The 24,703-nt window shown below is 45.1% G+C and overlaps 1 protein-coding gene across 1 annotated transcript in view; it reads right to left on the reverse strand.

Annotated features, from left to right (window-relative positions):
• Positions 1-24,703, reverse strand: part of LOC126109559 (acetylcholine receptor subunit alpha-like) — a 446,478-nt gene that overhangs the window by 70,021 nt on the left and 351,754 nt on the right. Inside the window, exons 8-10 of the mRNA XM_049914574.1 lie at positions 20,364-20,500; positions 9,042-9,188; positions 2,948-3,142 (exon numbers count right to left, since the gene is read on the reverse strand). Of these exons, the coding sequence (XP_049770531.1) occupies positions 2,948-3,142; positions 9,042-9,188; positions 20,364-20,500 (479 nt within the window). The remainder of the gene's footprint in view (positions 1-2,947; positions 3,143-9,041; positions 9,189-20,363; positions 20,501-24,703) is intronic.

The raw sequence follows: 24,703 nt of genomic DNA on the forward strand, positions 1-24,703 counted from the left end.
TGTGTTCGTCCTGAACCAGCGTCATTGACAAATTCGCCCCCTCCTAGGAACAGAAATCAACTCCAGAGTTTTCTATTAATTTAAACAGGAAATTCATAAACGTGTTGGATTTCATCGATCTGGACCCAACTGGGCTGCTGAAGAAGAACTGAATATGGTCGTAATGAGATAACTGGCAATTTGTGTTTGAGGGTACAATGGCTGGACTGATGCACCAACTTCTTCCGTATCACTTAGATTTCTATGCGCCCGTTTGTTTAGGCTACCTGTAAATTGCTGCCTAGAGCGTTAATGAGATGGGCTTTCATGCTGCAAGACTTCAAGACAGTGTACTGCCCTGGTTAGGAAACATGGTCGACTATGCTCTGTCATATCTACCATCGGATGCCGATGAAAAATCAACTAAGTGCAAATGAGATGAGTCTGCATTGCTCTTTTGACCAAATCATCACTACAAAAATAGTTCAAATGGCTCTGAGCACTATGGGACTTAACTTCTGAGGTCATCAGTCCCCTAGAACTTAGAACTACTTAAACCTAACTAACCTAAGGACATCACACACATCCACGCCCGAGGCAGGATTCGAACCTGCGACCGTAGCGGTCGCGCGGTTCCAGACTGTAGCACCTAGAACCGCTCGGCCACTCCGACCGGCTCATCACTACAGCAGCGAATTAAGGGAAACTGTTTTGCTTATCTGAGGAACGGGATCGCAAGTAGGGAAAGTTTCGAGAGAAACCTATACAACGAGCTGTTGCGGATAACATCACTGAGAGTAGCCAGACCTCCCCTCCGAATGACAACGAACGGAAGAGATGCCTGCCTACGCTAGTGTGGAGAACATTTCAGAAATATGGCCATTTCGTTGCTAGAAAAATCGCTAAAATTTTATCCAAGCCAGCATATGTAAATGACGCATGTTGAAAATTCTGGTGGGATGTGAAGTTCGCCTGTGAACAAAAGCAACCAACCTAAAGGAATGGGCGAGGGAGAAGTGCAAAGTATTTCCACGAAGGAAGTGTTTCAGTTGGTGTGCGTGTGGAACTAAAGGCGCCTCTCCCATGAGGAAAAGGCAGGATGAGTAATTTTCTTAACAGCACACTTCTTCTTGAAATTGGTTTAACTGCACCTCTTGCACTGTGCCACATTTAGCGCAGTCAGTAACTGTGTGACAGAAAAATACTGTCAGAAAGTGGGGCGACTGCAGACGCTGTTTCCTGGTAATCGTCCCAATTCGTAAGCCGAGTGAGGAAGAAAAGAAACCGTTGTGAAGGCACCAGACTGTACTGAGTCCTCAAAATATCTTCATTAGTGTTATTTTAGGCTGAAGTTGTAGAAGATGTTCGGCCAACAATTTCAAAAAGCTTCTTCACGTTTCGTTTTCCTTTTCTTTCGCTCTTAATATTTACAGTGCTATGTTTTTGTTTAAAAAATCATTCCCTACAGTTATGCGTCTCATAGTTGGTATTTTCTCTCTTAAGTTTTTTTGAATGGAAAATAGGTAATTGTGTTTTTTGAGTGGGGCCACTGCTCTTTCGACACACCCCTTCTTGGTCTCAATTTGAGGCAGTGACAGAATTGTGCGAGTAACTACAATACATTTACTGCTTTTTAAACTTTTATTTTAATAAAGGCTCAGTTGGTGTTCGGTGTAAGGATTCGTCAGTTTTAACTCTCTAGTCGGCAACGTCAGATACGGCGTCACTCAGTTGGTCAGCAGAGGAGGTTCTACAGTCGCACACTGTCGGCAAACTCCATCATTGTCATGGAGTGCAAGCACTGTTAAGGGAACATTACATAAAATTACTGAGATCGGCGGCAGAAAATTAATTCAGAAAACTGACTGAGAAAAAGATAATGTTTTAAGTTCGAATTCTTTGATACAAGCGACAGAAAAACATATTTGAATTTGTGATCTTTAAATAAAGTTGCGCAGACTGATGGCAATATGGCTTCAACGTGTGATGTGGTGTAAAGAATGGCAGCTAACTCTAAATATAGATAAATGTAAATTAATGCAGATGAATAGGAAAAAGAATCCTGTGATGTTTGAATACCCCATTAGTAGTGTAGCGCTTGACACAGTCACGTCGATTAAATATTTGGGCGTAACATTGCAGAGCGATATGAAGTGGGACGAGCATGAAATGGCAGTTGTGGGGAAGGCGGATAGTCGTCTTCGGTTCATTGGTAGAATTTTGGGAAGATGTGGTTCATCTGTAAAGGAGACCGCTTATAAAACACTAATACGACCTATTCTTGAGTAGTGCTCGAGCGTTTGGGATCCCTATCAGGTCGGATTGAGGGAGGACATAGAAGCAATTCAGAGGCGGGCTGCTAGATTTGTAATGGTAGGTTTGACCGTCACGCGAGTGTTACGGAAATGCTTCAGGAACTCGGGTGGGAGTCTCTAGAGGAAAGGAGGCGTTCTTTTCGTGAATCGCTACTGAGGAAGTTTAGAGAACCAGCATTTGAGGCTGACTGCAGTACAATTTTACTGCCACCAACTTACATTTCTCGGAAAGACCACAAAGATAAGATAAGAGAGATTAGGACTCGTAGAGAGGCATATAGGCAGTCATTTTTCCCTCGTTCTGTTTGGGAGTGGAACAGGGAGAGATGCTAGTTGTGGTACGAGGTACCCTCCGCCACGCACCGTATGGCGGATTGCTGAGTATGTACGTAGATGTAGATGTCTTTGAAACATCACGTTAAATACCGTCAGCAGTGTTGCCAACTGTAGGCTTGTACCCTATATAGTCTGAGCTGCCTGCGTACTCTTTTCCTGTCTTACACTATGAGCAGAAGAAGGAAGAGCCGTTAGACAATCTCTCAGACTTCTTTCAACTGCGAAGAAATAAATGGCGTTCGGTGAGGACACGGGAACGACGAATGCATACTGCGAAGGGCTGTTGCGGAGAGAGGCGCCAGGCTGCGGCGGCCTACCTGGAGGTGAACTCGTGGTCGAGCAGCCTGGGGAAGAAGTCGTGCGGCGAGGGCTGGTCCGCCACCAGCTCCGACGAGGCCGACGAGTCGGCGGCGGCGGCGGCGGCGGCGGCCGACAGCAGCGACGAGTCGCGCAGCTCGAGGCCGTTGCACGTGCGCACCATGACGCGGTGCGCCGAGGTCGCCAGCCCGAAGCTGCGGGCAGTTTGGGGGCCGGGTGTTGTGTGATTAAACACTGCTGTCAACTGAGCAGCCGCGTGGGAGCGGGGGCCTCAGGGGGGGGGGGGCAGGTGGGTCTGGGGTCTCGTAAATGGGAGTGGGTGTCTAATGTGGGTAAGTAGGTGTGGCGGGGTGCATTCGACCCAGCTGTCAAGTGGGGCAAGTAAATGGGCGGGACACATTACACCTGTCTGTCAAATGGGGCAGGATACGAAAATTGAAACAAATAAAAATTCCAGTTAGGAAATTTGAGATCGTAGGATGGCTACAGTATTATTTGTCTCATTAATTGCTACTCATAGAATCGGTCAACTTGACTGTATAGTGTTTCACGTCACATTTACAGCTCTGGTGTCCGTGAGATGTCATGTCGCGCCAGGCTAATTGGGCAAACAAAGTAATGCATTTTTCGCGTCATGTGAAATATTTGTTTTTATACTGGAGGCTGCTTTAAGAGGTATGTACTTAAATTAAAACCACTAAATACTTATTTACTCATGCAACAGTGATGACAAAAAAGAAACGAATGAATTTTAAAGCTTAATTAAAAGTGAGGAATTTCTATATTTTTCCAATTTTCTGATAAGTATGACTGTATATATTGAGAAGCACCTGTAAAATTCAAGTACTATTCACTATTCTGGTAATAAGTCACATTTGAAATGACGCTCTCACTACGCCACCATTTATGTAATTTCTGTAAGTCGATTAAAAAATATAAGATTTAGTCCAGATTTATACATATAGGGCCCTGATCCATGTGTAAAGCATAATTATGAGGGTGTGAACATTTCCATCGTATTTTCTTGTATGTAAATGGTAAACAAAAGACCAGAAGTCTAAAAGGCATAAATGATACTAATATTACAAGAAGTAAATATTGAATATTAACGTTCATTGCCGGTTCATCTGGTGTTCTACTCGAGCTATCAGCGAGTGAGATTTTCAAGTTTACTGAGTAAACTACAGGGGATTTTAGCGGCCAGGAAAAGGATCCAGAGATTCCATTGCAGTGCCAGACAGTGTGAGGCAAATTATTTCAACTTTATTCACCAAGCTCAGAGCTCAACCACAGGAGGCAACGAATCAAAATAATCACTTTCGTTTTAAGAAGTTCTACTACTGGTTGAACAGTAAGACATGCCCTCTGTAGTTGACAAATTACAGACGAGCTGACGTATCATATGCTGCACAAACTAGTCTCCAAGCCTACGGAAAATAGCTCACTTCAGATATTGGGAAAGACGTTTTGTCCTCCAGACTACCCAAGGCAACAATATATAGCAGAATTTTTAGACAAACTTGACAAACACGAAGATAGTCTTCTTTTTCCACTTGGCTATCAAAAGAAAACTTCACATATTAGAAACTGGTGTAAGAGAACCATTTAGTACTTTTTTGGATTTTATTCGCCATAGTGGATGTTCATTTTTTAGAATTCTATGTCAAATTCGTAATTCATACGTTCAAGAGTACCCTGTTATCTGTTTTTGACTATATATTCATATTTCGCTTGAATTTTGTAGGTCATACTGGATCTGATACCAATTTTTATTCATACTGACCGAAGTTTTGGATTTTGTCAACGTTTTCGGAATTTTGATCCACTGTGCGGCTGCCAAATGGAGTAGAGTAGTTAAAAAATGGGGCAGCCGTCGCAACGTTCCACACACCTCGTCTCATTCATAACAAGGTAGTTGTAAACCGTAGCATTATGCAACGCTCCCAGACACTTGTTGGCACACTATCTGGCGGCATCTGCTTCGAGTTTTTGACCAGTTTGTCTCTGATGGACAATTTCAAGTTTGGCCATTATCGCCCCCCCGCCCCCCCCCCCCCCCAACTGCTTCTCGTGTCTGCTACGAGCAATGGAGCATAGTTCCTTTGCAGAGGCAGCCACCTGTGTTGGTGGGTCGGTAGGTCAGCTGTCGACTGTAGGACCGAAACATACACCACGTGCAGGTACGTCACTGTTCCGAGCATTCCGCTGCGTTTGACACGCGACTTGACGTGGGACAGGCACTGTCAGCTACAGCTCTCTGGGTACGTTTAACCTGTTGGATCTTACAGTCACGGCACTGCTAGGCAACAGGGAGCCTCCTGTGAGTAACCTTGTGATTAGGCTGCTTGACAAAGGTTTAAAAATTTTTTTGACCCCCACGTCGTGATTACAGCTTAGTAGCATCTAATTGAGTCTGCAGCAATGTCTGCAGCACATTCAGAGATCGGAGGCTCTCATCACCGGCTTGCCAGTGTTCGAGTCACTTCAGAAAGACGACAGAAACGAGTACAGCTGTTCTCATGATACAAAATATGCCGGACGAAAGGCCCGAGTTTTCTTTAGACTCTCCCACTTCTGTCCTTTTTGCCTGCCACATCTCAATATTACTGAATATTTTCTAACAAACTGCCTTGATTTCTGATGTAGGTATTTGGTTGCAAGATATTTTTACACTCTCAGTGTTGTTTCGTCTCAGTCCTTCACTGATTCACCTCATTGGTTTTGGTTCGTACTTTGATGTCGAGTACTTTTGCGTCAAGATAGTTACCACTCGAACACCTGGCCTCTCGCCACGGATCGAAATGACAAATTCTTCGTCACAAACTATTAGATCGTGGCTCTGATATGTAAATATAAAATTTCCTTATTTTTAGTGCTGTAACGAATCGACTTGCCCTGAAACTGATCCTGTGCCACGACCTCCGACTTGGATTTTTACCCAATCTAAAATGGAGAGTGGCTTTAGTGTGTCCCATCATCTAATACTTCGAAATCTGTACAGCTGTATCTCCTTGTTAGTCAAGCAATTGGAAGTGCTAGGTGACAATGCTAACATTATGCTAGTTAAATACCACTCTTGGTTCAGTACAGTAACTGTAGTATCTCCTTTCTCTTTTTCTCTTTTTGCGATATTGCTGCTTACGTTAGTCGAGATTCCACGACTGTCCTGAACCTGTGTATTCCTACACGGGTTCAGGAGAGACGTGCTCAACGCTGTGAAGGGTCTAAATGGCCTCACGCGACTAGTGCCCGAGAGGATTGACGGACTTTCCACTCAGCCTTTCAGGATCCTACATGCCTCGAGTCTGGAATCGTGCCTGTTTGAGGCAGACCACGCTGTCCACACGGACATCGCGACAGTGACTGGAGCTACGGCCCGCCCGCTGCCAGCAGCAGAGAAAGCGACCAGGCACATCAGGCATCAGTTCTGCAAACGGCATCACAGTGGCTGTATCCGTGTGTGGAGCCTCCGAGGAGAACGAACGCTGCCAGACTGTGTTCATCATCGTCATACGGGCCCAGCACATGATGTGACGGGTTGGTACAGCGTACATTGTACCATCGCCTCCAGTATTTTGAACATCATTGTTACATTTATTATATGTTGATAATGGTCACTGTGTCCTGTCTTGGAAGTCTCGACAAAATCTTCCAACAGGATAACAGGAGATGGAATGCTGCCTGTGCTGTCCTGACCTACCTCCAGATCTCTCACCCACTGGAAACATCTGGTCACACCGGCCGCTACGATTGGTGAAGCCTCGCCCAGAGTGACGGAACCGCGTCTGTCAGCCGAGCTCAGGTCGACTCGACGCCCTGCCGGCTCACAGCCGTTGTTGCTGCCGGAGGGGGCTGCTGTCTGTACCAAATTTCTCTCCCTGAATGCCTGCAAATCCCCTAAAAATTTAGTTATGTTCTAGTTTCTTGCCCGCAGTTACTCCCACGTGCGCATATGTCATTTTGGCAACTGTCTGATTCTCCACTATTTTACACCATGTGGACTCAGAGGAAACGGTAAATGTATTTGTGGTACACAGCCAGAAACACGGTAGCAATATTATTGGTTTTCTGCAGTGCTGTTTTTTGCATAAATAAGGGACAGATTGTGCTTCATACTTTTGAGGTATTTCAAGTTAGCTGAATGCAGGAAAGAATATGTTTACGTATCACCCTTCCTCGTCCTCAGACACGCCCTGACGGGTAACTGCGGTATATTAATCCCACAGTATTTTTGTACCAATATTTAACAGATGTGTATATCAAATGTGGTGGGAGTAGATCCAGGCGTTTCCAGATTACGCTCTTATGTCGCCTTCTTTCAACCCCACTCTCATCTATATGTGTGTGTTATGGGACCACAATTTTGTTGGAGACAGATAGTGACGTACGTGCTTAAGCTTCGTAGAAATCGCTTCTGGCTTATAGGAGATGGTGTGATGCGTCACTGTCTTTAGTGTCCTCTTATCCACCTCCCAATCTTAGGGTTAAAACGTCATCAAGACTGTCATCAGCGAGCCTAACGATCAAAAAATGTGTTGTTATTGTTGTTGCTGCTGTTGTGGTTTTCAGACCGAAGATGTGATTGATGTAGCTGTCCACGCTACTCTATCCTGTGCAAGCGTCTTCATCTCCGAATGACTAGTGCAACCTACATGCCCATCCTCCTGAAGCTGCTTACTGTATTCTTATCTCATGATCTTCCTCTATGATTTTTACCGCCCCCTGCCCTCCCCCCCTCCCACACACACACACACACACATCCTTCTGGTGGGAAGTTGGGGATCCCTTGATGTCTTAGAATGTGTCCTGTCAAACGATCCCTTCTCTTGGTCAAGTGGTGCCACAGATTTCTTTTCTCCCAAATCCTTCTCAGTATCTCCTCATTACTTGCGCGATCTACCCATGAAATCTTTTGTAGCACCACAACTCAAAAGCTTCTATTCTCTTCTTGTTTACACTGTTTATTGTCCACGTTTCACTTCCACGAAACCTATGCTCCAGACAAATACACTATGTGATCGAAAGTATCCGGGCACACCCAAAGACATACGTTTTTATAATAGGTGCATTGTGCTCCCACCTGCTGCCACGTACTTCATATCAGCGACCTCAGTAGTCATTAGACATCGTGTGAGAGCAGAATGGGGCGCTCCGCATAACTCACGCACTTGGAACGTGGCCAGGTGATTGGATGTCACCTGTGTCATACTCTTGTATGCGAGATTTCCACCCTCCTAACCATCCCTAGGTCCACTGTTCCCGATGCAGTAGTGAAGTGGAAACGTGAAGGGACACGTACAGCACAAAAGCGTATAGGCCGACTTCGTCTCTTGACTGACAGAGACCACCGACAGTTGAAGAGGGTCGTAATGTGTAATAGGAAGACATCTATCCAGACCATCACAGGAATTCCAAACTGCGGCAAGATCCACTGCAAGTACTATGACAGTTAGGCGGGAGGTGATAAAACTTGGATTTCACGGTCGAGCGGCCAAACGACGCCCCGCTCGGTGTAAGGAGGGTAAACATTGGACGACTGAACAGTGGAAAAACGTTGTGTGGGGTGACGAGTCACGGTACACAATGAAAACGGGACAGACGACAAGTAAGTAAACTGATTAGGCTATTATTTCAAAAGCAATCGCCGTAACTGTCAATTCGTTTACTCCACTGTGAGACAAGACAGTCTAAGACTCCATGGAGAAATTTTTGCAGTCGCTTAGCGAACCACGATTATACCCAGGCGTGCAGCTCTTCGTCCAAAGCAAATCGGCGGCCAGGAATGTCTCGTTTCAGGGCTCCAAAAATGTGGCAACCACTCGGGCGGAGATCGGGACTGTGCGGAGGATGCGTGAGGGCTGACTAGGGGAACTCGAGCAGCGTAGTCCAAACATCCTCGGAAACGTGTGGGGCCCGCGAGTCCACAGGCAACCGCAAACTTTTTGTCTGACAGTGGGAGAGATATATAGGGCGATTACTTTTGAAATAATAATCAGGTTACTTACTTTCTTTCCCACCTGTCCCGCTTTCAGACGACACTGCATATACAAACTGTGACTGAACCGTGGGCGCGGCCAGCTGCAGTGAGCCCACCTGCGCTTGTCGATCTGGTACTGCGGCCGGCGCATGACCAGCAGCCGCGGCAGGATGTGGATGAAGACGCGCCGCACCCAGGGCGCCATCACGTGCGTCTGCGGCGACCGGAAGTGCACGTTCAGCACCACCACCGTCACGCAGATGCTGCGGGCACCACAGGTCAGGGGTCAGGCTGGGGCGGGGGGCGAGGCAGGCGCAAAAGTGCGCAGGCTGTGTCACGGCAAATGCAGCAACTTAGAAAGGTGAGTGACGGAAAACAGAAGTTCTGTGCAGCAAGAAAGTAGGATACTTATGGGTGAGGGAAATTTACAGAAAGTGAAAGGTTCGTTCACAGCAAAAAGAATATTGACAAAACTGAGAAACTGATTTGCTAACACATGTAAATGCACGAAACGAAAGAATCTATAAAATTTCAACTATTTTCCAGCGATTAGTAGCACCTGGGAGATGCGAATACCGACCGCCTCAATCTGACGCTTCGGTCGTTCCACGTCTGGCGAATGGAAAACTAAATGTTTTCTGAATGCAGTACAGACCGAATGGCGTCAGTATTGAAACAGAAAGCATCCTCTACTGCAACAACGGTCGCACGTTCAACGTACGTAATGAATGAGATAAATTTTGTTAACCATTCTGTCTGCAACATACATACATCAAAAAGAGTTTTGCATCACCCCGGTTCCCAGAACTGCTGAAGATGAACATCGACTGTGGATATTGTATCACAGACACAGTCCCTCTGAGATGCCACTATACGCGCCCAAAGATATAAACAACCACGCACGAGCAGCGCCCAGTAGACGGAGGGGGTCAGACAGCCGATCAGCTCCACTCGTTCCACCAGGAAGTAGGTACACGGCTCGTGTTGTCTGTAGTTCAACCACGCCTAGACGGTCAATACGGCGGCTCGATCGCGTCCGCATTACTACTTTGAGCCAGGAAGGGCTCTCAACAACGGAAGCGCCCAGGTGTCTCAGAGTCAACCAAAGCGATGTTGTTCGGACGTGGAGGAGATACAGGGAGACGTGAACTGTCGACGACGTGCCTCACTCAGGCCGTCCGATGGCTGCTACTGCAGTAGATGGCCTCTACCTACGGGTTATGGCTCGAACGAATCCCGACAGCAACGCCACCGTGTCGAATAATGCTTTTTGTGCAGCCACAGGACGTCGTGTTACGACTCAAACTGTGCGCAATACGTTGCACGATGCGCAGCGTCACTCCCAACGTCCACGGCGAGGTCCACGTTTGCAACCACGACACCGTTTGGGGTGGTACTATATCGGGCCGACGTACGCCGCCGGTGGTCATGGAAGGCGCCGTAGCGGCTGTACGATACGTGAATGCCATCCTCCGACCGATAGTCCAACAATTTTTCTTTGTCATCAGTCTACTGACTGGTTTGATGCGGCCCACCACGAATTCCTCTCCTGTGCTAAACTCATCTCACAGTAGCACTTGCAACCTACGTCCTCAATTAATTGCTGGATGTATGCCAATCTCTGTCTTCCTCTAGTACGGTGGAAGTCATTCCCTGATGTCGTAACGGATGTCCTGTCAACCCGTCCCTTCTCCTTGTCATTGTTTGCCACATATTCCTTTCCTCACTGACTGCGCACAACCTCCTCATTCCTTACCTCCTCAGTCCATCTAATTTTCAACATTCGTCTGTAGCACCATATCTCAAATGCTTCCTCTTCTGTTCGGGTCTTTCCACAGTCCATGTTTCACTACGATACAAAGCTTTACTCCAGACGTACATTCACAGAAATTTCTTCCTCAAATTAAGGCCGATATTTGATATAACTCGATTTCTCTTGGAGAGGAATGCACTTTTTGCCATTGCTATTCCGCTTCAGATGTCCTCAAAAACTGTTTCAAATGGCTCTAAGCACTATGGGACTTGTCATCTGAGGTCATCAGTCCCCTAGACTTAGAACTACTTAAACCTAACTAACCTAACACCCACATCCATGCCCGAGGCAGGAATCGAACCTGCGACCATAGCAACAGCGCGGTTCCGGACTGAAGCGCCTAGAACCTCTTGGCCACAGCGGCCGGCTTAATGTCCTCCTTGCTTCGTCCGTCATTGCTTATTTTACTGCCTAGTTAGCAGAATCCCTTAACTTTATTTACTTCGTGACCGTCAATCCTGATGTTAAGTTTCTGGCTGTTCTCATTTCTACTACTTCTCATTACCTTCGTCTTTCTTCGATTTACTCTCAGTCCATACTCTGTACTCATTAGACTGTTCATTCCATTCAGCAGTTCATGTAATTCTTCTTCTCTTTCTCTCAGGATAGCAGTGTCATTAGCGAATCGTATCATTGATATCCTTTCACCTTGAATTTTAATTCCGCTTCTGAACCTTTCTTTTATTTCCATCATTGCTTCCTCGATGTACAGTTTGAACAGTAGGAGCGAAAGGCTACATCCCTGTCTTACACCCTTTTTAATACGACCACTTCGTTCTTGGTCGTCGTCCGCTCTTATTATTCCCTCTTGGCTGTTGGACATATTGTCTCTCCCTATAGCTTACCCCTACTTTTTTCAGAATTTCTAACATCTTGCACCATTTTACATTGTCGAACGCTTTTTACAGGTCGACAAATCCCATGAACGTGTCTTGATTTTTCTTTAGTCTTGCTTCCATTATTAACCGCAACGTCAGAATTGCTTCTCCCGTGCCTTTACCTTTCCTAAAGACAAACTGATCGTTATCTAGTGCATCCTCAGTTTTCTTATCCGTTCTTGTGTATATTTTTCTTGTCAGCAACTTGTATGCATGAGCTGTTAAGCCGATTGAGCGATAAATCTCGCACTTGTCAGCTCTTGCCGTCTTCGGAATTGTGTGGATGATGCTTTTCTGAAAGTCAGATGGTATGTCGCCAGACTCAGATATTCTACACACTGGCGTGAATAGTCGTTTTGTTGCCACTTCCCCCAATCATTTCTTCTTCTATCACATCAGACAAATCTTCCCCTCATAGAGGCTTTCAATGTATTCGTTCCACCTATCCGCTCTCTCCTATGCATTTAACAGTGGAATTCCCGTTGCACTCTTAATGCTATCACCCTTGGTTTTAATGTCACCGAAGGCTGTTTTGACATTCCTGTATGCTGATTCTATCCTTCCGACAATCATTTCTTTTTATGTCTTCACATTCTTCCTGCAGCCATTTCGTCTTACCTTCCCTGCACTTCCTATTTATTTCATTCCTCAGCGACTTGTATTTCTGTATTCCTGAGTTTCCCTGGACATTTTTGTACTCCCTTCTATCACCGATCAACTGAAGTATTTCTTCTGTTAGCCATGGTTTCTTCGCAGTTACGTTCTTTGTACATATGTTTTCCTTCCCAACTTCTGTGATGGCCCTTGTTAGAGATGTCCATTCCTCTTTAACTGTACTGCCTACTGAGCTATTCCTTGTTGCTGTATCTACTGCCTTAGAGAACTGCAAGTGTATCTCGTCATTCCTTAGTAATTCCGTATCCCACTTCTTTACGTATTGATTCCTCCTGACTAATGTCCGAAACTTCAGCCTACTGTTCATCACTACTATATTGTGATCTGAGTCTATATCTGCTCCTGGGTACGCCTTACAATCTAGTATCTGATTTCGGAATCTATGCCTGACCATGACGTAATCTCACTAAAATCTTCCCGTATCACCCGGCCTTTACCAAGTATAGCTCCTCCTCTTGTGATTCTTCGCTATTACTAGCTGAAACTCGTTACAGAACTCAATTAGTCTTTCTCCTCTCACACTCCTTTTCCCAAGCCCATATTCTCCTCTAACCTTTCCTTCTACTCCTTCCCCTACAACTGCATTCCGGTCCCCCAGGCCTATGGTAGCCCTGCACAAGGCCGCACGTACGGAGACAGAGCTCTCGTGAAAGATAAGTAATTTAGGTTGTAATTAATTGTCGTTGACCACTTTTATCTAATTAAATACGTTCTTTAGTGTACTCTTCAAGCTCACCATTAAAAGTTTTTCTTTTATTTGCGTAGTGTTCTAGTGATCGCGAAAAGTTCGTTTGTTTACTTACTGCTGCTTAGGCCTAATTTTTCGAGTGTGCATATTTAGCGTTATACCGCAATTGTAAGTGCATTTGCTATAGTTTAACTTATGAAATACGTTCATTAGGGTGCTTCTCAAGCTCACCATTAAAGGTTTTCTTTTACTTGCGTGCCGGCCGGTGTGGCCGAGCGGTTCTAGGGGCTTCAGTCTGGAAGCGCGCGACCGCTACGTCGCAGGTTCGAATCCTGCCTCGCGCATGGGTGTGTGTGATGTCCTTAGGTTAGTTAGGTTTAAGTAGTTTTAAGTTCTAGGGGACTGATGACCTCAGAAGTTAAGTCCCATAGTGCTCAGAACCATTTCAACCATTTTTTTCTTAACTAATTTCCAAACTATCATGAATACTAAGTGTGTGAGCTGCAGTAGGAAAGTTAGTTCAGGGCTTTTGTGCAGCTGTTGTGACAGGTGGTTTCATTGGGGAAATTGTAGCGGCGTGGGAATTGGGGAAGAAAACGAGACTCTTCCATTCTTTTGCAGGGTTTGCTCAAGAGATAAGATTATAGCTGAACAGGAGGAGAAAATTAGAGCCCTTCAGGCTGATCTGGACAGAGCGATGGAGGAACTGAAGAGGTTAAGGGGGGAGGAAGGTAAACAGTGGTGGGAACACGGGCCACAGAAAGAGGACAGTGTCTGACAGTTTCCCAACTGGCACAACCAATAGATTTGCCTTGCTACCACAGTTAAGTAAGGAAGAGGCTCCAGTAGAAGTAGATGTAGTAAAGATGCAACAGAATCTCACTAGGAAACCAACTGTTTCAAAAAAAAGTAGAAAGTAAGAGGAAAGTTCTGTTGCTAGGTAGCAGCCATGGAAGCGGTGTGGGCCAGATTTTGCAGGAAAAATTAGGTGACAGACAGCAGGTCACAAACTTCTTCAAGCCAAGTGCATGTCTTAGCCAGGTGGTAGAGGATATAGGTTCCCTGTGCAAGGGTTTCTCAAAGCAGGATCATGTGATGATAGTGGATGGAGTGGGAAACAGTATTGATAGGGATCAGATCTACAGTATTGAGTGTGACCTGGTGAAAATAGCCTCGGCAACGACCCATACCAATGTTGGGCTGGTGCCCGCTTTCGTGCGGCATGATAGGCCCCAGCTGAGCCGCTCTGACAGGAGGGTAAATATGGAGTTGGATCAGTTGCATAGGGCGGCCACTCTGTCAGACATTGGATCGGTTCCTGTCGAGGCTATTGATAGGGGGGATTTCACAAGGCATGGCCTACACCTCAATAGGAAAGAAGAGGGTAAACTGGCAGGGTTGTTAGCGAAATCCATAATCCATAAGGGGGGACACTGGTACTCAATGATATACCTCTTTTTTAGACTAATATCGCTGTCCAATGAGAAGTTCAGGCAGGCAGGTGCGAAAGAGGTCCAAAACTCACAAGATTCTCATAACAGTAAGGTAAATAATAATGTTACCATATTTAACCAAAATATTGGTGGATTAAAGAAAAAAGTAGATCCTCACGAAAGTAAAGTAAAATGTTACCATTTTTCATCAAAATATTCCAGGATTGAAGAATAAAGTAGATGAGCTCCTGGTTTGTTTAGATGACATTGAATCTGATACTGTAATAGATATAATATGCCTTTATGAGCATAACATTGTGTCTGATATGGAAAAGGTAAATATCAGTGGTTATAAACTAGGTGCACATATGAGTAGAGAGAACAAGGTGAGAGGAGGAGTTCTAATAAATGTCAAAAGTTATCGCTGTGCAGAAAGCTTAGATACAAAAAAGTTTTGTTTAGAGCAACGTGCCTGTCAACGTAAACTGAAGGAGGACTCTTTTTATAAATGTAACAGTATATAGGTCCTCTTCAGGAAACTTTCATTTATCCCTGGAAAACTTGGATGCCTTGTTGTGCTATCTGTCAGATAGGGGAAAGTAAATTATTATTTGTGAGGCCTGCAATGTTGATTCACTGAAAGAGTGTAATAGGAAGAACGACCTGGAAGTCTTGCTCGGTTCTTTCACTTTGACACCTGTTATTAATTTTCCTACCCGGGTAGTAAATGACAGCAGCACATTGATAGATAACACTTTTATAGACCAAAGTAAGTTTATAAACATAAATTCTTGTGCTGTTGAGAATGGCCTATCTGATTATGGTGCTCAGCTAGTTACAGTATATGACATAGCTCCATTCAGTAATTCAAAACTACCCTCCAAAGTTGTACGTTCAATTAATGACTCAACAATTAGAAATTTCAGGGAAAATCTTCAGCAGTTAGACTGGGATGACGTGTACAAGGAATCTGATGCCAATTTAAAATATAACTTATTTCATGATACACTTGTAAGAGAATTTGAAAACTGTTTCCCCAAGAAAGTAGTTAAATCTAATTATAAGAAACCATGCAAAAACTTTGACTTACTAAAGGAATAAAAATATCTTGTAACCACAAAAGGGAACTGTATCTAACAACAAGAAAGAGTAATAAATATTATAAAAACTACTGTGCTACATTAAGAAAGGTTATTAAAAAGTCCAGAAGCATGTGCATCATGTCAGAAATTAATACCTCTGATAACAAAATCAAAACAATTTGGAATATTATTACAAGGGAGACAGGGCAACCAAGAGTACAGGATGACGGCATCACCATCAAAGCGAAAGGAAACTTGACGAACAACAAGCCGGAATTCGAAAACATTTTGAATAATCATTTTTTAAATGTTGAAGAGAAAATAGGATCTAAAAGTTCATTAGAAGAAGCAAGGCAGTTAATGGAAGAGGCCTTACCCACACCATTTGAAATTCCACCCACCTCTCCTTCTGAAATTAGGAATACAATAAACTCTCTGAAGAATAAAAGCTCACATGGAATTGATGGCATTTCCAGCAGGATAATAAAAGCTTGTTCCCAAGAGATAAGTGGGATTCTTAGCCACATATGTAATAGCTCTCTGAAGAAGGGTATTTTCCCAGAAAGACTGCAGTATGCCATTGTTAAACCACTGCATACAAAAGGGGATATGTCTGATGTCAACAACTACCCCCAATCTCTCTTCTGACTGCCTTATCCAAAATTCTTGAAAAAGTGCTGTATTGTACAGTAGCTTCACACCTTTGTAAAAATGAAGTTTAACAAAATGTCAGTTTGGTTTCCAGAAACGTTTTCCAACGGAAAATGCTATATATACTTTCACTAATGAAATATTAAATCCCGTTGGGATTTTCTGTCATCTCTCAAAGGCTTTTGATTGTGTAAATCATCGAATACTTCTAGATAAGTTCAAGTGCTGTGCGGGACAGCGATCAAATGGTTTAAATCATTGCAAACTGCTGATTTTTCAGACTGGGGAACAATCAAGAATGGGGTGCTGCAAGGTTCGGTCTTGGGTCGTCGGCTGTTCTTAATATACAGGGTGTTACAAAAAGGTACGGCCAAACTTTCAGGAAACATCCCTCACACACAAAGAAAGAAAATATGTTATGTGGACATGTGTCCGGAAACGCTTACTTTCCATGTTAGAGCTCATTTTATTACTTCTCTTCAAATCACATTAATCGTGGAATGGAAACGCACAGCAACAGAACGTACCAGCGTGACTTCAAACACTTTGTTACAGGAAATGTTCAAAATGTCCTCCGTTAGCGAGTATACGTGCATCCACCCTCCGTCGCATGGAATCGCTGATGCAGCCCTGGAGAATGGCGTATTGTATCACAGCCGTAAACAATACGAGCACGAAGAACCGGGGTTGCGTAGACAAGAGCTTTCAAATGCCCCCATAAATGAAAGTCAAGAGGGTTGAGGTCAGGAGAGCGTGGAGGCCACGGAATTGGTCCGCCTCTACCAATCCGTCGGTCACCGAATCTGTTGTCGAGAAGCGTACGACTGAAATGTGCAGGAGCTCCATCGTGCACGAACCACATGTTGAATCGTACTTGTAAAGGCACATGTTCTGGCAGCACAGGTAGAGTATCCCGTATGAAATCACGATAACGTGCTCCATTGAGCGTAGGTGGACGAAACTAAAATGAGCTCTAACATGGAAATTAAGCGTTTTCGGACACATGTCCACATAACATCTTTTCTTTATTTGTGTGTGAGGAATGTTTCCTGAAAGTTTGGCCGTACCTTTTTGTAACACCCTGTATATTAATGACTTTCCATTCTATATTCACTAAGATGCAAAGTTGGTACTTTTGCCGATGATACAAGTATAGCTATCACACCCAGCAGACAAGAATTAACTGATGAAATTGTAAACGATGTTTTTCAGAAAATCGTTAAGTGGTTCTCTCCAAATGGGCTCTCATTAAACTTTGACAAAACACAGTACATACAGTTCCACAAAGTAAATGGAATGACACCATTAATAAATATAGCTAAGGTAGAATATTCAAAATTTCTTGGTGTATGCATTGATGATGGGTTGAACTGGAAAAAACACACTGAAGATCTGCTGAAACGTTTGAGTTCAGCTACTTATGCCATTAGGGTCATTGCAAATTTTGGCGATATACATCTCATTAAATAGCTTACCACGCCTATTTTCATTCTCTGCTTTCGTATGGCATCATATTCTGGGGTAACTCATCATTGAGTGAAAGAGTGTTCATTGCACAAAAGCGTGTAATCAGAATAATTGCTGGAGCTCATCCAAGATCATCCTGCAGACACTTATTTAAAGAGCTAGGGATCTTCACTGTAGCCTCACAATATATATATATATATATATATATATATATATATATATATATATATATATATATATATATTCACTTATGAAATTTGTTATTAACAATCCGAACGAATTCAAAAGTAATAGCAGTGTACATGGCTACAACACTAGGAGACAGGATGATCTTCGCTACTCAAGGTTAAATCTAACTTTGGCTCAGAAGGGGGTAATTTTTATGCTGCCACAAAAGGCTTTGGTCACTTACCTAATAGCATCAAAAGTCTGACAGATAGCAATGTAGCATTTAAAAGGAAATTAAAAGAATTTCTGAATGGCAACTCCTTCTACTCATTAGATGAATTTTTGGATATAGTAAGTGGGTAATTTCTCCACCCCCCACAAAAAAATATTAAGTGTCATGTAATATTTTGTGTAACCTGACACGTTCCACATCATTACGAAGTGTGATATTGATGATCTATGGAACAAGTACTAATCTAATATAATCTACTGTAATTAGATTTTCATCCCCCTTTACATACTGTATTACCCTTTCAAAATCCTCATACACTTTCTCTATCTCTTCATCTCTAGTTTGCGACGTCGGCATGTATATCTGATGTGTCGTCGTCGGTGTTGGTTTGCTGTCGATTGTGATAAGAACAACTCTATCACTGAACTGTTCACAGTAACACACTCTGTGCCTTACCTTCCTATCATATCCGTACTACCATTTCTTGCTGCTGTTGACAGTGTTCTATATTCATCTGACCAGAAATCCTTGTCTTCTTTCTACTTCACTTCACTGACTCCTACAATATCTACGCAGATTGAGCCTTTGAATCTCCCTTTTCAGATTTTCTAGCTTCCCTACCACATTCAAGCTTCTGACATTCTACGCCTCGATTCGTAGAACGCTATCCTTTCGTTGATTAATTAATCTTTTTCTCACGGTTACCGCCCCCTTGGCAGTCCCCTCATGAAGATCCGAAATGTAAACTATACTGGAATCTATAGCCAATGGAGAGATCATCATGACACTTTTTCGAATTACATGCCACACGTCCTGTGGATACACGTTATATGTCTTTAATACAATGGTTTCCATTTCCTTCTGCATCCTCATGCCGTTGATCATTGCTCGAAGGGATCTACGCCGAATCGCCGTTGAGGAGTGGGACAATCTGGACCAACAGTGCCTTGATGAACTTGTGGATAGTTTTCCACGACGAATACAGGCATGCACCGAAGCAAGGGGACGACGTGCTGAATTACCGGCGTGTACAGCGGTCTGGACCACCACCTCTGAAGGTCTCACTGTATGGTGGTACAATAAGAAGGGCAGAAGTGATGTTTACGTTGATCTCTATTCGAATTTTCCGGTGGCAGACGCTACGAGAGAGGCGTTGTGCATCGCGGCTGAGTTTGGTGTTACAACTGCGGAATTGTGCGCGCCTAGGAGCACACACGTCTACATCTACATGGATACTCTGCAAACCACATTTAAGTGCCTGGCAGGGGGTCCATCGAACCACCTTCACAATTCTCTATTATTCCAATCTCGTATAGCGCACGGAAAGAACGAACACCTATATCTTTCCGTACGAGCCAACCAATACATTGCTTCCTCGTACTTATATCTCGCGTAAAGACTGTGTATGTGAAATTGAAGATGTTCGTGCTCTCACGCATAATGTTTTTAGAGCTACAAAATATCATTCTGCGAGGTGTAGGTCCCTTCATATGCTATCCAAAGTGGATTTTGATTTATTCATTTCGAGATTTTCTTATTTGGAACTTTGTTATATCATTGTAGATTCCTTTTTGTAGCAAACACAACTTTGTGTGTCCGCGAGCGCGTATGTGTGCGTATCCGTGTGTGTGTGTGTGTGTGTGTGTGTGTGTGTGCGTCGCGAGCAATCAGTATTTTTTTTATTTTTTAATCACGAAATAAATTTATGAGTTATTTCACTTTTTCTTATGTACATCCGAACACATTGTTTACATACAGAAGTTAACTTGTGATCAGTTATTTTAAAAGATTTATTTTTGTAAGCACACCGTGTAAAATCCGTGAGTTGTATAATAATGTGTGACGGGTGGTCTACCTATGGGGGCAACTTGTGCTGAGTTTGAGTGTCGGTTACGCTGAAACGTTACTACCTCGAATTTTCCTACGTAAGTGTTACGTTTTGTACTGTGGTCTAAAGCGAAAAAAATCTACTGAAAACATAGAAATTAATGTTTTTGATCGAACAAGAACAACTTAATTCATAAAATAATCCGAACAATCATTTTCGCTTACAGTAAGGCCTATACAAAAACAATAATTTATGCAAGGACGTTAATGGATTGCCTACATGAACTTTCGTGGAAATCAAAAATACATAGTATAAGTAGAAAAACGTTGTGCTTCAATTATCGTCAAATATCTTTTACACAATGCAGGATACCATTATTTTGGCGTAAGATTTAATCAGGTTTGATCGCGGAATGTATCCAGTAGCTGAAAGCAATAGAAAAAGGATCGGACACGGAAACACAATTGGCGACAGTAACCAGATAAGGGGGGCGAGTGGCGACTACGGAAACAAAGTAGCCCACCTGAAGGTGTCGAGGATCATGGTGAAGAGCACGAACTTGCCCAGCAGCGGCACCACCAGCGACGTGGGCGGGATGATCTCGGCCAGCAGCAGGAAGAACACGGTCAGCGACAGCAGGATCGAGATGGACAGCGACACCTGCGGCAAGCAGGGGCAGCTTCACCAGCCAGCCAGCCACCACATTTACAGTTTTGTCCGCCCTTAACCACTTCAGGCGAATGCCGGGCCAGCTGCCACTGCAGGTATGTGAATGCGCGTACACAAGGTAGAAGCGAGCTCCGACGGCAAAGTTTTGTGTTTTGGTACTTCGGCCCACGGTGCCTGGTGGCTCGTAAGAGATTAATCGTGTCAGTTATTCAGTTTATTACGCCTTTTACCTTTGTTTCTCTGAGTGCGAAAGTCTGCAGTATGTTATTATGGAAACGCTCCAGTAATAAAGTGGGAGAGACGCGACTAGTGGCGGGCCTGCGCTGTGACTGGCGCCTCCGCTGCACTCGCGGAACACGCGCCGTCAATAGTCGCGTCTGTCCTGCTGAGGAGTCGCGACGTGCCTGTAACAATGTCTCGGAAAAAAACGCGAGCAGCGGTGAATGCGGAGAGTCGCTGCAGAACAAGTAGTGTGACCGAGTGGAATTAGTTTGTTTCCGTACACCACACACGACGCGTACCGTCGGCTTTCGCACTGTTGTGCAGATATTGTTGGTACAATCCAGACGCTGTGATGAATGGGGATATGGGATCAAAACGAAATTCAATTAGTCTGTTGTGAGTCAGTGGTGTCCACGTGTGTGTCCTATGAAAATACACGGGAAAAAAAATCTTCGGAGTGCGTCCGATATTTTTTCCGTGTAGTTTAGGTACAGCTTGTTTATGGTTTCCGTGTATTGTTCTTCAACTTCAATAACAGAACGTGTCGGCTACCAGTGGGTGCGCCACCGTCGCGGCAGTGGCCCTGGGCCCCCAGCCTCGCTGTCAGCCGGCACGGTAGCTCAGCGTGTTCGGTCAGAGGGTCAGCTGCCCTCTGTAATAAAAAAAAAAAAAAATAAAATAAAAAAAAAAAGAGCTAACCGATCGACGAGAAACTTGAAGGGATGATTTACGACGTCCACCCCGAGCAGATGCAACCAACGAAAACGGGCAAAATGAGATTAATAAGAAAAAGAAAGTGGAGCGCAAGACGATTCGCAGCCAGGCCGCACGTGTTCCCACCTATACGTGCAGGCAGGCTTTTCACTGCAGCACAGAGGTGGCCACATGATTCCGTGCTCTACGTGTAGCAGGCATGTCTTTTTATAGAACTGAATACTTGCTTACCCGCATTCGGAAGCTCTAGCAAAGACGAGTACGGTGACGTAACCTCGTTCGAAATCGACAGCGGAAAGCTTCGCAGAGGTATCCGATAAATTATTAGTTTGTCCTTTCTCGGACGACGCTGATTCCACGACTATTGTTCAGTTAGCGAAAAGCCACTGCAGTTGCCTAATTGCAGCTTTATCGAGTACACACGACCGGTTTCGGCCTCTATACACGGTCCAGTCGCATTAATGTCACTACAACAACCACACGTAGATTGCATGTGGCACCACTGGCAGTGATGGGTATATAAAGCGTTTCTGGGGGACGCGGGGAACAGTGCAGTCGCCGCGATGCGGGAACGGAGCGACTTTACGTGACGTCCAAAAGGAGAGGCTCGTTGGCTTTCGGGCCGAGGGTGGAAGCATTTCCGAAAAGGCAAAGTCTGTACAATGTTCACGTGCCGCCGTAATAAAAGTACACTGTGCACTGCGAAACGGTCCCAGCCGAAACCGGCGCCGACGCATCTGTGGTGCACCACAGGGGAGGACGGGCGGCTGCGTAAACGTGTGGGGCCGAACGGGATGGACCGGGGGGCCGAGGGCAGCGCCTGCTCGGCGACCGCCCGCAGAGCGCGGCGCCCGGGTCGCGCAGCCCTGCTGGCGGCTGCAGCCGGCACCGTCCTCGGCGTGTACGACACGAAGCGTCTGAAAGCAAACACCGTCCACGTGTTACGGTCCGGGAAATGTTTCCGTGGCATTCCCTGGACGATCTCGTCATTCTCGAAGGCACACTGGACCAACAAAAGTACGCATCTATCCTTGCCGCTACGTGCACTTTGTCCTTCCTCGGCACGATGGTATCTACCAGCACGACAATGCGACGTGCCACGCAGCTCGCAGTGGTCCGGAGAGCAGCGGGACGAGTTCGGCGCACTGCCCTGGCCACCACGGAGGCCGCATTTAAGCCCGATGCGGAACCTGTGACACCACCTCGATCCAACTGTTCGCGCACTGGATGCTCGAGCCGGAAGCGTTGCGGCTGGCATCGGCACTGCATTCGGCGCGTGTCCGGACTTCCACAACCTCACTGGCTGCCTTCCTGCGCGTCTCGCAGCGGTCCGCGTTGTGAAACGCTCCTGTCAGGTCGTCACACTCATCTCTGAAAGTCACACTCTGGAGAAGCAACGGCAAATGATTAAAAAAAAGAAAACAAAAAAAACACGTTGCTCTCTACGGCATAACTTCCAGATACAGTTGCTAATTGCCTACTGTAGAGACCGAAACCTGTCGTGTGGACTTAATAAAGTTCCAAGTAAGCAACCGCAGTGGCTTTTCATTAATTATCCGAAAGATGTTCCAAAAGCGAAAGATGGGGCGGCGGGAATCCTGTGCTGGTTCCGTCTCTACCGGTAGCAGCCGAGCAGACCTGCAGCACTAAAACGACGAGCGTCTTCTCTCGGCGCTGCTCGCTACGACACAGACAAAGCGTCAGCCGCGACTGCCGCGAACGGGACTGTGTGCGAGCCACTAGCGACCCGGGAGCAGCGCTCCAAACGCGGCTGCGCCCGCCTGTTGCGGAAACACAGCCAGCTGCACCGCACCAGCCGGCGGCGCACCGTCTCCCCGAGCTGCTTTTCGTGTACTTCTGCGAACCGCGTCGTTTCCAGTACCAGCAAGCCTTACATCGACGCGCTCGTCTCGTCTAGAGTTTTGCAATGCTATTAAAAGCAGTCCACCGTTCCGCGCAGCTCGCCTTCACACGGGAATCAGAGTGACGCCGCAGTGAACTCCGGCTCCCACTTCTGACTCTCTGAGTAACTGAACTACCGTCTAGACAAAAGCTTCAGACCTCTCATTACTTTACAAAAGCGTTAATGTGTTCAATATTTGAGGTTAACAATGTAAGCGGAATAGAGTTTTGGAAAGGATACGAATTACGTCGAAAGTGCTTTCGCTATGAGATACGGTCATCACTGTGGGTGTCTGCGGCCCCCACAGTTACGCTGGCGGTTTCCAGGTATTCCTGTTTTAAACGCTCAACTTAAGATTATACCTCACAGTGAGCACACCTTCACGTCGTTTTAAATTCTTACATTCGGTCAGTATCTGTATCAAACAGTGAGAATGGAATCTTTGTTGCTCCCCGATAGCGGTTGGGTAAGCAACGTACGACTGAACCTTTCAGTTGAATACTAAGCGACATCCAACTGTAAACGAGACACGCCACAGAATGTAAGCAGACTGTCTGTTATGCCACAGATGCTCGCCGCGCACGTCTATCAGTCTGTGAGGCGGGGCGGCGCGCCTCTCCGGTCGAAGCGCCTCTCTCCAGAGATCCAAAAACATGGCGAGGGCGGGAATACTGCAAGCCGTGGGCGAACCCACACGTAGCCAGCGCTGCGGCGTCCTTACACGTCATCCATACAGTCTCGATATCTCCATGTTCCTGGAGGTGCGCACCTGGGTGCAATCTTGGCCCCGTAGCCAACGAGTTCTGTAACTGAATCGCTAAGAACGGAACCGTCGCAGGATCGCTCTGTTGTCCGTCTCTCTCTGTCTGTTGAGAAGCCTTCTCCTCAGGAACGGCTTCCCGTATCAGGTTGAAATTTGTGTCACATACTGAGGTGTACGCTCCCTTAACTGTGAAATAAATATAAGCCAAGTCGATGCAATCAAATTTATGTCACATATTTTGATACTCGCAAACTCACTCATCACGTAGAATCATGAAATTTGGCAAGCAGCAAAGTTTGACAAGACAACTAAAGGAAGAAATTAGAAAATTATTCCTTTGTAAAAATATAACGCGAAATTTTGTTTAATCGTGTTGCCCGACTGCCTCTTCGTCCATCTGTTAATACTTTTTTGTTTCCAAGAGGAGGTAAATGTAACGAGTCGAAATTGAAGTCTCACATTAAACTCTATCCTCCGCTGGCGGTGTAAAAAATGTAGGTTTATAAGTCAATTAAATCAGAAGATACGACCATTTATGTCACACATTTTGATACACGATTGCCAGTATTTACAATGGTAACAGGCAAAAATC

Source organism: Schistocerca cancellata, chromosome 12 (assembly GCF_023864275.1).
Source record: "Schistocerca cancellata isolate TAMUIC-IGC-003103 chromosome 12, iqSchCanc2.1, whole genome shotgun sequence".
In the NCBI taxonomy this organism is placed as follows: Eukaryota; Metazoa; Arthropoda; class Insecta; order Orthoptera; family Acrididae; genus Schistocerca; species Schistocerca cancellata.